The sequence below is a fragment of the Aedes aegypti genome, chromosome 2, assembly GCF_002204515.2.
Source record: "Aedes aegypti strain LVP_AGWG chromosome 2, AaegL5.0 Primary Assembly, whole genome shotgun sequence".
Lineage (NCBI taxonomy): Eukaryota > Metazoa > Arthropoda > Insecta > Diptera > Culicidae > Aedes > Aedes aegypti.
Window position 1 is genome coordinate 139,166,601 of NC_035108.1, and position 17,801 is coordinate 139,184,401.

Here is a 17,801-nt window from a genome sequence, read left to right on the forward strand (position 1 = left end):
CCCAAAACAGGGTTAATTGCATCCTACCCACAAATAGTACACTCTTAAAAATAATGAGAATTACTCGTAACGTAATTCTGGTTATGACTGAATGACACTTGATGTAAGTGATGGAACGACACAAAAACGTGTCCTTGAAGACGTATTAAACAAAAAATGTAATTTTACATGTTAAAGGACACGAATATGACGGTACTGTGATCGACATTTCACGAATCAGACACTAACGTATTTGAAATTGAACACAAATTCACGTCATTCGGCTCGCTTCTTTTATGTGCATTCCAAAAGACGTAAATCACATTATTTTTTGGTACTGTGTAGTTTTTCGCAAAACTGAGTAAAAAGGTAAAATTTTATTAACATTTTTTTGCACAATTTTAGCCATGCTTAGCAAATTTCGCTAAATTTGAAGATAATATGTGGATTTTCAGCAATTTGGATTTTTTCCGTGCGTTTATACATGGGTCGAACTTTTGCCCCGCTGATTCGAACTTTTGCCCCACTATGAGCCAAAAATTGTTTCCAAGCATTTATTCAAAAATTAATACACCTTAAACCATCCTTATTAAGTCTAGAAACGCCCTTACATAAAATATTAAAAAAGATTTGATTTTTATTTGGTTCCATGCAACGGAAGTTTGACCAAAATTTACAATATTTGCGTCGAAAAACAAAAAATAGCCTTAACTTTTCCAAATCTCAATCGATTTTAATAAAATTTGGAGTGAAAGTATCTTACTTGAACAGCATTCGAACCACCATAACATTTATAAGTTTTGTTCTGAATTGAGTTAGAAATTTTGAAAAGAAACTCTTGCCCCACTCGAACTTTTGCCCCACTTTACTGCCGTGAATCGCAAGTCAGTCCCATCTGTAAAAAGTAGGCATTGAGAAAATGGACTGTGAAGTTTCCAAACTCGTTTTCCATACGAATCATACGAATATTAAAAAAATCCCAGAGGATTGAAACATAATCAGATCTTAATGAAACTTTCACAATTTGCTTTTCACTTCGATATCTTTTTGAGAAAAATATAGAGATGATCAAAACACGGTTCTTTTTTGTGTTACATGGGGTGGAATTCTGTAGTGGGACTGATAGGGTCAGGCGGGGCAAGATGAGCACCCTAAGGATAAGCGCAATTTAAGCCTACTTAAACGTTCTTATTTTGGTAAAATTGGTAACCATCCTTATCTTTTACATTATTACTTTGACCTCCAACCATTAAAAGTTTCAAAAAGTGATAAATAGTTTTCCAAATATCCCGTTAAAAAATAGCTTTTTTATTATCCGTCAAAAATACTGCGGGGCAAGATGGGCACCCCCATAAAAAGATGCAATTTACTAAAGAAAACTATTATTTTGCAATGCTTGTAATATCCGAAGATTTTATCTTTAATTTCTGATGATATTTATGTTCAACTAGCTTAGTTTTTAAAACTTAAATAAAAAAAAAACACTTTTCATAAATTGCTTAGATTTTACTTAAAAAATGATTAAATTTGTTGTTTGTTTATAATTTTTTTTATAAAAAAATAGTTTTGTGCAAAAGGGGATACCGTAAGTCAAGTCCACAGCTAAACGTGGTTCTATAATTTCACAGTTTTACTTAATTTTGAACATGATGCGCATCTTGCCCCAAGGGTGAAAACCTATTGTTATTATCAAAATAATTGAAATATTTTTTAAATTTGATAAAAATTTTGCTCCTGATTATCTACAGAAGATTATACTATAACTATACGGCCAAAATTTTAGGAATTAATTAGTTTACGCAACAAAAATATCACTTTTAGATGATCAAATCTTATATGAAAAGGTAAACTTTTGGACTACTATGTGTTTTTGACAATATTTACGTTGTGCTGTTGATTTTTTAGTTGGAATTTGTGACCGTCATATCAATTTGATGATATTCATCAGATCCCCAAATAATTTATTGAAAAAAATCGGTAGGAAGGACACAAACTAGGGGTGCTCATCTTGCCCCGGGTGCTCATCTTGCCCCACATTCCCCTATGCGATTCTTTTTCATTATGGGACAATTTGACTTGCTATTTTTTTCCTCATTTTTCTGAACAAATCACATTATCTTATGAGTGGAGCTGAAAGAGGTGATATAAGAAAGTTGATGTGAAAAAATCATTACAATCAGTACACAAGCTTTTCATTATCTCATTTGTTTTATTCAATTCAATTATTTGAGCATTTGTATCAAAAAAATTTTCTGCATTTTTCTTTCATATTTAATTTTTGTTTCCAATTCATTTCATTGCTCCTGTTAATTTTATATTGTATGCTCAATGTTAGACACGCATTCCTTGACAGAGCTGAACACGGTAGCCTATCCCAAGCCAAGAATGGCATCAAGTTCTTCCTGCTCCGAAAGCTCAAAAAAAGATTGATCGTTTTCGGTTGGATCTATGGTCAGCAATTCATCAGACCCATTTTCATAAGGAGATTTAGCCGAAAGAGGCTGACGAGGTTTTATCGCATCCGTTTTCAGCCTCTTCGATTGCATTTTAATTTTCTTTTTCTCTTCCATTTCTGCTTTCTGCTTCCGTTTAAGCTCTTGTTTTATTTGTTTTTCTTCAGCTTTCTTCTGCTTGGTTTCATTTTGTTTAATTTTCTCCGCTTCTCGCTGAATGTTTCGATATTTTATGCGTTGCTGTCTGATTTTCTTCTCTTCTTCTGCTTCAAGTTTTTTCTTCATCCGTCTCTCCAACTTTTCCACCCTTAGCTTTGCGGTCTCTTCCTTCATCTTCTCAATACCGTTCAACTCCTCCAGTTGCTCTGCGGCAGTGAGAACACTGTACAATTTTTTGTTTTTATAATTACGGTGCTTCTTCTCCCGCTTTGGTGTTTGAGGCAAAGTTAAGAATTTTTTCAGTAGAGATGAGTTGGCACTATTTGTATTGTTATCTGGAAAAAGATAAGAGAAATTATAAAATAAGTAGATATAATCAAAAATCAAATTTACCATCGAGTTCAAGGGACAATTCCGCATCAATGGGCTCCCATGGGTTGACATTGTCACGTTTAGACCCAGCCTGCTGATTGGTTGATAGTTCACTGCCATTAGCACTGCAGAATAGCGTTTCGTTTTCAATGTTTGTTATGCTAGATTTCGGTCCCCCGGCATCGCTCGTACACATGGAAGTCTCGAAATCAACATCCGGTACCATAACCACATCCGTCAACAGCTCAACTGGTTTCGATGGATTTGTACACAAATCGACTAGATTTGAAGGGGTTTCGTTGAAGACTGCTGAACTGCCCAATGCTAATATGTTTCGATATATATATAACAATGCCCTATCGTCATGAGCCAACTCATCCTCATGATCGATAAGGTAAGTTATCTTTGACAAACCCACCAAGTCTAGGGCAGTGCTAAGGACATTTTGGGATACGCTAACAAGCTCGTGCGGGTTATGAATGGATTCTGAGTGCATTGATAGAACACTATCATCAATGTGGCCAGCTGAGAATGCAGTTTCATTTATGTCCTTAACGAGTACGTTGCTCCTTTTCGAAAACGACTCATTTAGATCCTCCGTTTCTCCAAGATCATTGCTCGTCGTGAGACTTTCCAGGTTGCGCTGCGAGTGACCTGGGATGCATTTAGAATAGTCGATTGCATTCGGGTTGTAAGGAAAGAGCCCGCAAGTCGAAAAACCGTTGATAATCGTGCTTTTCTTAAACGATTCGTTCATTGCTCTCTCCAATAGGGGTCCGAAAGTAGTCAGTGAAACGCCTTGTCCTGGTTGATTAGTACGCCAAGTATCCAAAGTTTTGGCCCAGCTGATTTTAAGTGGCCGAAATATGGCCACATCAGCAGGTTGAAGGATACGAGTCGCGTTAGGGAAAAGCGCTATCAAAATTATTCCTAACTCGTTGCAAACATCAGCAGCTTCCAATGCCGTATGTGAGCTATGTCCGTCCACAAAATAGATCACAGGAAATTTTGTCCCTTTTTTCTTCAGAGCAGGATACAGTATTTTCTTTATATACAGAGTAAAATTCTTAGTGTCCATCCAACCGTTCTCCGATGTTCCTATGCCCCAATTCGAAGGAAACGAACGGAGTATCTCTCGACTCAAACGCTTTTGAGGGAGGATGACGTCAGGAGGGATTACACTTCCATCTGCAGCGAACGAAAACATAACAGTGATGTTCGTTTTGCTGCATGTCGTCTCTACGAAAGACACATTCTTATTTCCAGTTGACCCTATAACCTTTTTCGGCACAGGGTTCAAACTGAAGCCGGACTCATCCCCGTTAAGGATTCTTGAGGGGTCCTTTAGGATCTCGGTCAGATTATTATCCAATAAATAGCTGTAGACTCGGCTGAACCATAATCTGATATCTTTTTCAGACACCCTTGAGCTTGCCAGCGTCACAGATTCAGGAGTTCGTAGGCTTAACTCCGGATGACGTCTCAGAAATAACCTGATCCACGTTTTTCCTGAAATGATAATTCAAACTGGGATTCAAATATTTGTTTCATTGATTTCAGGTTTTTAGAATTATTGGAAGAATGCCCATTCACAAATGTTATCACGATAACAGGGTTGAGTAGGTCTTCTCAAAATGTAATAATATTTTTTTTTTCATTATTCATACAAGTGTTCAAAGGAGTAGATGGGTGTTCAAAATGATAGTTAATTCACAGACAAACAGACGTAACTGTTAGAACAATAGGCAATCTAAAATTTAGTCATGCAAACATTAACGCTAAATGTTAAAACTACCGCAGGGCTGGTAGCGATTGAGCGTCTTTTTTAATTTTTTATTAGTATCATTCGAAACATTTCTCGCGGAACATTACTAAAGGACCTATGTACAAATGAGAGATTCTTCTCTCGTTCTCTTTCGATTATAACAGTGGAACACTAAAGATTTTGGGAAGTTTTTCACTATAGATCGAAAGCAGTCTTCAAAAAATCCCACTCCAAGAGCTGCTGAGATCGAAAACCATCAGAGCAAGATTAATTCCGCGCGCATATTTTGTTCAAATCCAGGCATGCAATGAATCATGCCACGTGTATGAGAGGATTGAATCCCAGGATTCAATCGTTGATCGATTGTTAGCCAGGTAAATTAATCGAGTAAGCATTGATATTTCATTCCATATCTGAAGAAAACTTTTGTCTGACAGGACACATTTGGAATGTGTCTGAAAGATTTTATGACGCACAGCTGCTTCCAGTGAACCGTTTCTGGAAACTAGCGACAATTTTTGGTATTATTTTGACCTGACGTAATGACTCATCATGTAGACGGGATTCCGAGCTCTTAAACAGAAAATATGAATCAGGTGCTATTGATTGAATTTCAGTTGAAACATGTCTGGATTCAACAAAACTCCGGTGTTCGAATTTTTGACTAAATTAATTTCTCCTTGAATGAAAATAACCACAAGTAGTCCCAATTTGCAGTGGTATGATACCATTTCTACTGTTTCCATATTTACTGAATTTCATAACCTTTCATATTACTTTGTCTCTTGTTTGGTAGTCAGGTTTTATTTGTTCGAATCCCCTACGAAACGTCAAATATTCCAAACGAAGAGCATTTTGGCTAGAATCGATTGTCTATGAGCGTAATGACAGAGATTCAATCGTGGGATTGAATCCTTGCATAAATCATGTACACTGAGATTGGAAAAATCAGGATTCAAAACGATCCCGCACATTGAGATGATTTCAAAGCATGCTTGTTTAAATCTGGAAGCAGAAGGATGCTCTTAGAAGACTGATCGAAAGTCAATTTCCTTGACTAGCGTTTCATACAAAAGACGCAACAGAAGAGATTAATGTGACTCAGTTATTAATGAAAGAGAAAGTAAACAAAGAGAGCCTCTCAATGTTAGATAGGTCCTTTAGTAATGTTCCGCGAGATTTCTTATATCTAGGTGTTCTGTGTTAGAAAACACTATCATCCTAATTTGGCAAAACTAAACTGACCATTTATTAACATTTTGTTAACAATTAATAACAAAATTTACACAACAACATAACATTAATTTACATACTAATGTAAGGTATTCGCTAATGATTTACTGCTTATATGATGCAAATGGAAATGATGAAACAGCTAAATCGAACCAAGTACGTGCAGCTGTTTTCTTGAGTGTACTGATGGACCAAGGTTTTCACACAAAAAAAAAATGAGTGAAAAAACTCAAACTATTCTCTAGCAAAGTGTTCCACTTGTAATGATACACTAAGATGACTATGCAGTAAAAAAGTAATCTAGTGTCTTTAGCAAATTCCTTTTTTAAACTAAAAATACCGTTTGTTGTATAAATCTAGGAGGCTTATTTTGCTCGCCCCTTTACTTTTTGAACAATATTCTGTTTTCCAATATATTTTTTTAAGAACAAATTTAATTTCGCTCACGAATTGTTCAGCATTATCACAAGTTTCAATAGAATGGTAAAATTTACCAGAATAATAAATATAATTGTCTTATAGCCTTAATTGAAAACTACCAAAATTATAAGCTTTTCATACCAAAGGACAAATTGTACATTTGTGTGAATATTTCGTGTTTTGAAACAAATTTTCTTACGCTTTTCATTGTGGTGGCTATTTGAAGCATACTCTAGCGGATCACAAAACACTAGATATTAAAACGCTGTTTTTGAGGTCAAATCCGAGGTGGCTCATATTGCCCCGTATGTTCATATTGCCCCCATTGCCCCTACAGCCTATCAATTTCAAGAGAAGAACTAGCCTCTTGAAATTGATAGAAGCAACTCAATAAGAAACATCTACAACTCTCTACTCATCCCCGAAATAGTCACAAAACATTTCAGTGACGACTTCCTTCGGAAGGGAAGTAAAGCCGTTGGTCCCAAGATGAACTAGCCCAGGGCTAAAAATCTCGATATTAAAGATAGAAAAAAAACTCTCTACTTTTTACTTCAATTCTTAGTCAACTAGTTATCTAGCGACATTTCAGCTGCTTTAATAAACACAGGATTGTTTCGAGAGTATCCAGATTTATTGTGGTATATATCTTCAGTAACTAAAGAAAATTCTTAATTTTAAGGGGAGATTATCCAGTACCGGACACTTAGCCAATAAATTCATAATAAAAAAAAAAAACTTTATGTGATCTTGTTATCCATTTATGAGAAATATTATCATTTTTGTAGTGTACAAACATAATTTTAAAAATGACATTTTATTTTGACGATGTATTCTTAGTACCAAATTGGGCAATCATTAAAGATGGCACACAATACCGGACTCAATCCGGAAATGGCTCGATTTCTGTAAATTTGTTCATCATCTAATGTTTTTAATTTAGGAATAGTATTTCATAGCCAATTTAATACATTTACAATAACAATTTAAGTTTTACTTAGTTTGCAAGATGTCCATTAAGAAAGGGTGTATATATGATAGAAAAAAGCAAATTTTAAAAAAAGGCGCTAGTTTGTTAGAGACGAGCATAAACATAGTGACTAAGTCTTTAATAAGAGACCTGCTACCAGCCCTGTTCAATGTAATGTATTTTTTTTTTCCAGAATTACTGTATTTTAATTTGCCGAACTGTTCACCTGTCAAGATTACGATAAAATTAACTGGGATCCGTAAAATGCGCTAAGTGTGTAAATTATGTAGGCTTATGGTGAAGAGCAATTGAAGCCAAATCTTGAATTTTCAAGAGCACAAATCAAGAGAACCAGACCACCGCTCACGCTGAAAATTTGATCGATTGGTCACCGTCAGCGAGTGACTAGTAAGTTAAATTTTCAGCTCAAGCAGTTGTCTAGTTCTCCAGATTTCTGGACAAACATTTCAAAAGGGCACATCGACATTGGTAAACATTGGCTTTGCAAGACGCTGATGAGCCCAATTCAACTTGATCACGCTCACCAATACCACTATCAGGAAGTGCTAACACCAATCTTTCTGATAGTGGTGTTAGTTTGCGTGGGCGGGCTAAAAAGGGCTCAACAGCAACATTTCTAAAAAAAGGCTCAAGACCTCTTGGGCCCTTTTCAAATGTTTGTCCAGATTTGTGCTCTTGAAAATTCAAGTTTTGCCTTCGATGCATATTCACCTTAACTAGCGAAACTATTCGAAAAATGTTTGGAAAGACTGCTTGAAATAATGGGTACATTCTCATATAAATATCTGAAATAACTTTATGAGGAATCTCTGATCTAATTTTTGAAGATATTTTGGAAGGAATCCTAATAGATCCAATTGAATAATAGTGACGAAATTTTTCGAGCAGTTCCTGGAATTATTGAAAGAATCTATGAAAATGGCTCGTATAATAACTGATAAAATTGACGTAGGAACTCCTGGAGAGATTCTTGTTGAGTTTCCTAAAACATACATTAACGATTTTTTTCAACTAATCTGGAACGTTTGTGGGTTTACTTGGAAGAACTTCTGTACAACCTGGAGGAATTAGTACAATAACTGAAAAATAGCTGTGGGAAATCCTGGGATATTACCTGGGAAACTTATTAGCTTTGAAGTACTGAAGAATTACTTGTAGAAAATTCTGGAAAAAATATTCTTATTGCGAAATCGTTAGAGGAATATCCGAACGATTTTTTGTGAGAATTGATGGAAACAAATTCCCAGAAGTATTGCTTTAGAGATCCCTAGAAAAATGCCTGAAAGTGTTCTTGAACAAACCTCTGAAGAAGAATTCTTGAAGCATTTTCTAATGCATGATGAAATTTGTGAAGAAGCTATGGAACAGTCGCGTAACAATATCAGAATATATCTCTGGATTTCAAATATTCCTTCAGAGAACCTATCGCTTTTCGAATTTTGCACCAGTTGCCACAAGAATTCACAAGGACAAGAAGTAAAAATGACTCGAAACCATTTTGGTGCAAAAGAGAGCTTTCATGCAATAATAGAAGCTTTTTAGAAACTCAATAGTTACTTATAACTCGAGTGTTATGTATGTCTGTCTATGGTTGGTTTTTATGTCTATGAAATTTGTGAATGAATTCGAACGATTTTGTATGCTTATGACTACCTGGTAAATCATCAACGAACGGCGTTGTTCTTGGATGTGCCTTCAAGAAACTCTTCACTTTAAACTGCAGGCTACTAATAGTTATAGGGTGACCTTTGCTTTCTTTATCCCTCAGCCACGATACTATTTGCTCTTCTTCTTCGGCTGCAAATACCGTATGTGGTCCTCGTGTTCCTCTGTGTTTGTATTCATCGCTTAAACGGTACTGGATGGTTGTACGAGGGATTCCATAACTTTTTGCTGCCGAATAAATAGAATTCGTTTTGTTTTTTATCTCATCCAGCGCTTTCAACAGAGCAGGCTCCGTGTAAGTGACTGGACATCGCTTTTTACGCGATTCACGATTAGAGTCTGTGATTTTTGGCTTAATCGTAGAGTACAACGGCGGTGTATATTCTGTTGGAAAATAAAACATAATGTTAGCAGATTTAATTAAATGGGTCATCAGGGCTGGTAGCAGTCAGACAGTAAAATAATAGTGACTTTAGTGACCAAAATGATAAAAATAGTGACCAAAAAGTGAGCAAATTATTAGTCATGAAAATGACTATAAATGAAAATACGTTCTATGTGGATATTAACCAATCTACATTTTGGGTGAATTTAGAGTGTAGAGAACTACACTGTCCATTTTCGCATAGTCGACGTAAGCGCCAATATGATCAAAATTCTTATTTCTTATTTCGTTGCTATGCATTCTTTGCCTAATAACACACTCGTTGGACATGCGAACAGCACTGACTTGTTAGCACATACACCATTTTATGCGAACATTCACACGGTTTGTCTAGTGTTTGTTCGGATAGTTCAGCGTATAAACCAGTCTGCTATGATCATGATTGAAACTTACTGTTTGGTCGCATAAAATACCATGCGAATATGGGCAATGCAGTAGTTAGGGTGTCCATTCAAAATTAGTTTTTCAATTCCAGGATGCCCGATTTACAAAAAAAAAATCTTTAAATTTTAGTTTTTTTATATATAGAATACCTAGTCAAAATCGGACGACTTGAGATTACAAATTAAATTATTTTTGATTTATACTGTGAGCTGAATATGATTTGAATTTCAAGAGTTTTGGACAAAATTATATGAACTTATTTGTTGAAATATTTAAAAGCCCAGGGTGGACGGGGTGAAGTTATTGGAATTTCAGAGAGCTTTTGTAATTACAGGTATGTTCCGTTTTTATCAACACGATCGGCAATTTTCAGTTGACAAAAACGGAATAATTTTCTTAGACAAAATATTTTACAAATTTATAAATTTAATTTTACATATTTTAAAATAAAATTGGAGTTTTTGCAGAATAATACACAATTTCATCATAATAATGGACAGTATTGATGTTTAGGAGCTGCGATAAGCATAAAGATTTTTCATTCGCATAAGTTCGTAAATTAGGTGGATTGAAGATTCTAGGGGCCCAGATAGCCGTAGCGGTGAACGCGCAGCTATTCAGCATGACCATGCTGAGGGTCGTGGGTTCGAATCCCACCGGTCTAGGATCTTTTCGGGTTGGAAATTTTCTCGACTTCCCAGGGCATAGAGTATCTTCGTACCTGCCACACGATATACACATGCAAAAATGGTCATTGGCATAGTAAGCTCTCAGTGAATAACTGTGGAAGTGCTCATAAGAACACTGAGAAGCAGGCTCTGTCCCAGTGGAGACGTAACGCCAGAAAGAAGAAGAAGATTCTAATCAATCAATATGATAAATTAATGCGTTAAATAATTAATATTTAGTTTAAGTTTTCTTGGTTAGAATTTAAATGTATGAAATATGGAATAATAAAACGATAATCACATAAATGTGCTTTGCATCATGAGATAGGACATATTTGTAAAAATAACTACAAGGAAGTGGGTCACACTGATCATTGTTTTTTTTTTTTTTTTTTTTTTTTTTTTTTTTTTTTTTTTTTTTTTTTTTTTTTTTTTTTTTTTTTTTTTCAAGAAAGATTTGAGCTTGAGCTTGATTGGCCGCCCGTGGTCGCTACTCCAGTATCGCCAGATCAGCTGCACTTACACAAGAAACCAACCAGATGACTGCTTGGGATTAAGAGGCAACCTCAGTGTATAAGTGCTGGTGATCTTTTAATTTTAGGCAACAATGGTGCCTGCCATGTCAGAATGCAGACCAATGAGGGGAAGGAGAAGGAATTGATTATGCATTCAACTCTCTCCCACGATCGACCGTATATATCACTGCGTCAACGCCAGTTCATGCGGGAAGGGTGAAAGAGTGGGGTAATTTTTATGGCAGAGAGGCAGGCTTGCTGGTTTGGTTAGCAGACTGCCTTTGTATCAGGCGTAAAGGAAGGCATGCTATAATGATAAACGAATGGAAGAGTAGAGAAACGGTTTATTTCTGTCCGTCTCGGATTCTAGCAAATGCTATGAACTGTGATAGGTACATCAAATGTGATATATTGAGAGATAGAGAGAGATAGAAGCAAGTGAAAGATACAACTACAAAGTATGAGGAAAGGGACGGGCTTGGGATTGAACCCATGTCCTTCTGCTTATGAAGCAAAAGCGGTAGCCATTAGACCACCAACCCCGCCTTCCATTGTTTTTTTTTCAAGGAAGGTTTAACAAGAAACAACTTTTTTTTTCTCTCTTTATCATCATCCTTCTGCTTTTTATACTTCTTTATGGTATTACATTCCAGCTGAGGAAGAGGCTTATTCTCAGCTAACTGTTTTTATAAACACTTCCGCAGTTATTGACTGAGTTTTTTTTGCCAAGGTACATTTTTTTGCATTTTTGACACCCGATTAGCGATTAAATGCAGAGTTGCACAACATCAGTGGAATAAAACTATCGATATCAGTTGCGAACTATCAATATCACTTTGATCTGACAACCAACAGCGGTGATGTGACATCGCACTCTAGATCACAATCACTGCAGAATAAGTGATCACGTGGTAATTACCCACGCTATTAATGTTTTTCAGTGACCAACACACTGTTTCGATCCGTCTGCAGCGCCATCAGGAATATCGTACTGATAAATTGCCATTTTATTTGCTTAGTTTAAGGCTAAACTTGACCCATCAGTGATATCCATAGGCTATCGCCATCAATGCATGACGTAGACAGCATGATGTTGATGTGACATGGACTAATCCGAATTGTATCGCAGTCGGCCTGTACAAATCAGCAAATTTCAAGCGTTGATAGTGACAGCAAGCAACTCTGATTGAATGTGGGGTTATGTTGCAAGAGTTTTGCAAGCTTTAATGAATATTTATGGTTTCTTGTGCTTTGGATTGTCAAAATCTATTCTGTAAAATGATTGTGGTGTTTTTTTCTTCTAATTTTATCACTACCAACTTCGACTGAGATGCACTAATCACCATTCTAGAACAGTGCTACCTTCACCTTTTAGCTCTGCGTTAGATCACGAATATGCTAGCACTAAACTAAACTAAAGTTCTAGTACTTTGTTTAGTAAAACAATATTGAATAGGTTTATCAAAAACACAAAACTGTAAAAACTCCAGAACAAGCATAACCGTATTAGAACTTTTTGGATACAATTTTGTTTTGTTAAGTTTTATGAATAAGCGTATGGCAGTTGGTATTAGCTCCTAATTAAACTTCTGGTCTCCGTGTGAAGAAGAGGCGCGTATCTACTCAAAGATCAAGACCCCAACAAATTTGAGATAGGAAAGTGCATCATCCAGTATCAACAGTTTCTCAAATTGTCACCTATGTCAGTCCTTTATGTTCTTCCTTGATGCAAACTTATTGTATGGAGATTCCAAATATTTCAATAGATTGTTAGGTTTTGCTGGACCTTCTTTTCAAATCGAAAATTCTATTATGCCCTGTTAAGAAAAAGAAGAGATCTCTACAACTCTCTTAAGTACGTATCACAAATTCCAATTGTTGCTAGCAGGTTTGATAATACTCCACAACATCATCAGAGTTCGGAGACATACTATAAAATAGCGTAATGCTTTTGCCTCTTTGTGAGGGAGCGAAAAAAAATGTAAATATAGAAGCAACGAAAAATGAGCGAGGATGATTCAGAACAGAGCAAAACTCCATAGAAAAGAGTGCCATCACAACTCCGCGAGGGCTATTTTGTTCGGGCGGGACACTCAAGAGTTCTTTTAAAGTGTGAGTAAATGTGAGCATAGCAACAAGAGAGAAAGAGTACCAGAAAAAATCCTTGTATCTCACTCAAATCGTTTGAGGATCTGTGTTGAATCATCAAGATCTGTGTTAAAACATCAAAATCGCTTCAATTTATATCGCAAAGGAGTTCTGTCAAGCCTGGTTGCTAGGACGTGGCCAGAGCAACTCTCGACTGTTGAAAGATGCGTCAATCTTGTCCAACAGCCCAAGTTTAAAAACTCCAATTGAATAGCGGATAGTATGGAGTCAAACCTTATTGAATCGTATATGACTTGACATCTATAATGTATCGAAGGTGATCAACACTAACATAAATTTTTTTTTTTTTTTTTAAATCTTTATTTGAGTGTATTTTAACGCACGAGGGCTAGTTCTACACTACTAACATAAAGTCGAAACATCAACCCTGAGGCTGTTGAAAAACATTAAATAGCTTCAAAACAATTTTTGGTTTATATTTCAAGCATTTAAAATATTAAAAAAAAAATATTTTTTTTTGTGTTGATAAAAACGGAATAATTTGTTGACGAAATCGGAACGTGACAAAATCGGAGCGTGACAAAATCGGAACGTGATAAAAACAGAACATATTTGTATATGAACAAATTTTTGCTCTGTGTAATTTATACTGATTTTCCCAAAAACTGCAAAGTTCAATAACAAACCTTCTAAGACTGCCTTCGAAATTATGTGTTAGCCATAGACCATGACTGATTCCTGGACAAATTCTTGATCTGGTGAAACTTATGTTGGATTTTTTTTTTAACAGAAACGGTATCTCTGAAAACATTTTATTTTCTCCTTTTAAGCTGGCTAAATTTTTGACATAAATCTAAAATTGCATCTTAAAAGCAATCTATCAAAAATTTGGCTAAGAACTGCGTCAAAAACTTAACAAAAATCTAACTTAGATTACCTAAAAGACCTCGCTTTTTATTTACTTTAAATGATTTTTCCATGAATACATGATCAATTTTACATGAAATTTGTTGGGAATGATTGGAAAAACACACTGTAAACGTGCAGAAATCTATACAAAATCTCGTCAGGGGCCTCATAAGAACTTTTTCATAGATCAATGAATAACTAATAGGTAATCCAGACAAGGCTTCATCAAAAATCAGTATCATCTCAGAAATCCGCCAATCGTACTTCTGAATTAATCTGTCCAAGATTTCAGTGGATCTCCCAAGAAATTTGTCAAATATTCATTTGGCTCAGGTTTTCGTGAATGGCAATATCATCAACCATAACTATTTTCTACAACTTATTTTGGTGGTTTGTAGGTTTAGTGCTTGGAGATGTTCAGTCAAAATTATTTTCCCGGTGACCATCTCAAATTTCTGGTTTTCCTGTCTTTTTCCCCGGTCCAGCGGCCACCCTAGAATTATTGAAAACAATCGTATCACTCAGTGACGACTCATAATCTCACGTTTTATCTGTTTTACGACCCGTTTTGTATAGAAATAGTTGACCTATGATCAAATGATTGCTTTCAATATTAGTGCTCGATTTTGAAGTCCTGGACAAGTTTCAAACAAACTCTTTGATTTTTTGTTTGTCATTAAAACCCTTCTCTAGTTTATCTCCGGGAGGAATTTTGATGAGGATCTTTCAAATAATAGGTTAAAGATTCCTTCTAAAGTCACATATTACTGCAGAAAGTACATTAGTAATTTATTCAGCAGATCCGTCAAATATTGGCCCTGGTATTCGCCAATATTTATTAAAATATTACGACTGCAAAATTCAGCCCAAATTTTTTGCCAGCATATTCTCCAAAACCTTTCCCAGATTTTTATTTATATTTTCCGTTGCAAATTTCTACGAAATATTCAGGAATCCATATCTCTTTTGACTCGTAAATTTCAAAATCACACTTTTTTTTTGTATGGTATTCAGTTGGAGCTGCCTGACAGCTTAACTTGTCAAGGCTGAACCCTCGGTCTGGCTTTTGCTAAGTTTCCCCTATACCTACCAGGACCAATACTCAGACGGACTAGGCTATGGTGCCCACATGAACACTGTTTTTTATTCGTATTGTGACATATTCCCTTGCTTCTGAGAAAAGGAAGCATTGTGAAAATCAGCAGCTCCATCAGAATTTTTTGAAATAGTAGTGTAGTAGTGTCATTACTAATTCTGTCTAGTCGAAATGGTTTTGAATAATTTGTCATTTAAGTGCTATTCTGATTACTCCTGTATTTTACGTAAGATTAGAGTCTTAAATGTCAATTGTCGTCAAGTCTTAACAAAATTAGACTGGTTAGTAGTAATTCTAGTTAATTTCAGGTCTTTACGTTCATATATCCTTAAAGAAAAAAGTCACTTTCCTTGTCTGTTTAACAATTTCTCGAAACTAGCAAGTGTACCCTAATAATCGATCTCAGCGTCTTACTTTCCATAGTCATTTTATAGTGAATATTTAAGAGTGAAGTTACCTTAGGCTTCTATTACAGTCTCCTATAAGATTCACTTTTCGGTGGCAAATGCAATGCTTCACAACGCCTACTTTCTACTTGTAAATTTTGCGAAAATGAAGCTGGAATTAGATTATTTATACCGTTGTTACAAAACAGGTATTTTTTTTTATGGCGATATAAAAAACCATATTAAAATAAGATTGTCGCCACTTGCTTCTACTCAGTGAATCACCTAGTCATTTTCCTCAGAGTAATATTCCCTACGTCGTACATGATAACGATATTTCTTGCTAGCTAATAGTAAGAGTGGCTACGGATCATTCTGGTTAGCAAAAGGCTAACTGATCGTCACCAATAGTATTAATGTCCACTTCGAATAGATTAATTATTTGAAATGGGCATCAATTCTATCAATGACGCAGAATGTCCGTTGGATCACATCCGAGATATTATTGCGTCTATGCCATATAGGTAAATTATGACGCGGCTTTAAGCAAAAAATGCCAAAATGTGATACCACCACTACCGGTTACGCCTTTGGTTTCCATCATATGTGCTAATAGATTATGCCCTCCCATCGCGGTAAGGTTGTATAACCAAGGGGAGGGAAATTTCAAAATCAAAATCACAATTTCTTGCTGTTTGTGTTTGGAAAGATAACCCCGCCTTAAATTTCAATATTGTTAGATCACGAAAATAGTGACTTTAGTGACCAATTTTCGGAAAAAAGTGACTAGTCGTTGGAAATAGTGACTTTTTAGTGACCAGGTCGAAAAAAGTGACTTGCTACCAGCCCTGGATGTGGTTGGGAAAGCTCCATAGATCGTGGGAAACGGTACGAATATGGAGTGGAGAACATCAAACTTTGGAATCACAATTTCACTTACCTGAGCGACGTGCGGATAAATCCATTGGCTGCTGCCACTCCTCTGGAGTTAATTCCATCGTTGTAAACTGCAATTTAAGTCACATTTAGACTGCAATAGTGTTTTTTGTATAATATAAAACTTACCAGAACTTATCCGAAGCACAACAACGAGGTTTTTGTTTTGGTTGTTTGGTTGATTGACAGCGCTTGCTGCCTTATGTGCGTTATTCGCAAAGGGCCTAGGCAAACACAAAAAAATAGCTGTTTCTGCTAATTCACTTGGTACTCTGTATGGAAAACTCGATTGGCCCCGTGAATAATAATTGATATAATACTGGAATCAGGCCCTTTGTAAAGTACAATACCAGAACTAAATTAAACACATAGACACTGTATGCATACACGATCAGTGTTGCCATATTTATTAGAACTATTCTCGTTTGAATTATTTCAAAAAGATTTTTTTCCAGAATTGTATGTTTATATAATAGCAATAACACATGTTAAAAATATATGACAATGATGATAACATCATTTTTTATTGAAAATAATCATTCGAACACATTCAGTAGTTCTATTTATCGACAATTCAGAAGTAATTCAGAATGTGTTTAATGCACGACCATAAGTTTGGCATCACGGGGCCAACGGAAAACAGTACGACCAAGAAATATCATCAGAAATGAAACGAAAATTTATTTTGCGGTCAAATTACATCAATTGTGCTAATTATAGTGAGTTGGCAGTAGTAATAAGTGAAACATACGTATTTAATCAAACCATCTGACAAATAAATTTGATGGAATGAATAGTGCACAAGTGAAAAACAGCAACAATTTGTCGATCATCCTGCTGAATATTCTGTTAGTGCATCTGTTGAATTTTTACTCGTCGTAGTAAAAAAGTGTGAGAAATGAAAAAAAAAGGAAGTGGATTTTTTATTGACCACAATTTCTGGCTCAAAATGAACAACAGTTGAGTGGAATGTTTCGAATATTGAAGATATATGTCAATTACACTTAAATAACGTTTGTGATACGATTATAAACGTTTGTTTTGGGAATTCTGAGTCTTTTTGTGCTTCATAAGACGGATAATAGCGTCATGGACGAATTGAAACGTAACCCTACTTCTCAGTGCCGAAAAGAGTGCTGAAAAGTAGCACTTTTCAGCACTGTTTCTTTTGGTAGGAAAAGTAGGCCGTTATGTTGATCAACTTCTCAATGAAAAGTTGATTGATTTGCAACGGAATTGCAAAAATCAAATTTTAGATAGATAGATAGATATAGGTATCTTTATATGAGAAATTTGCAGCCTGAGGCTGGAGCTCC

The 17,801-nt window shown here is 35.6% G+C and overlaps 1 protein-coding gene across 1 annotated transcript; it reads right to left on the bottom strand.

Annotated features, from left to right (window-relative positions):
• Positions 1–2,221: 2,221 nt before the first annotated feature.
• Positions 2,222–17,593, bottom strand: LOC110676057. Its single transcript, XM_021842545.1, has 5 exons — positions 16,615–17,593; positions 16,490–16,556; positions 9,026–9,421; positions 2,985–4,472; positions 2,222–2,926 (listed from the first exon to the last, which is right to left on the bottom strand). Exons 2-5 carry the CDS (start codon positions 16,545–16,547, stop codon positions 2,349–2,351), a joined length of 2,520 nt encoding a protein of 839 aa, XP_021698237.1. The 5' UTR covers positions 16,548–16,556; positions 16,615–17,593; the 3' UTR covers positions 2,222–2,348.
• Between the last annotated feature and the right edge of the window lie 208 nt (positions 17,594–17,801).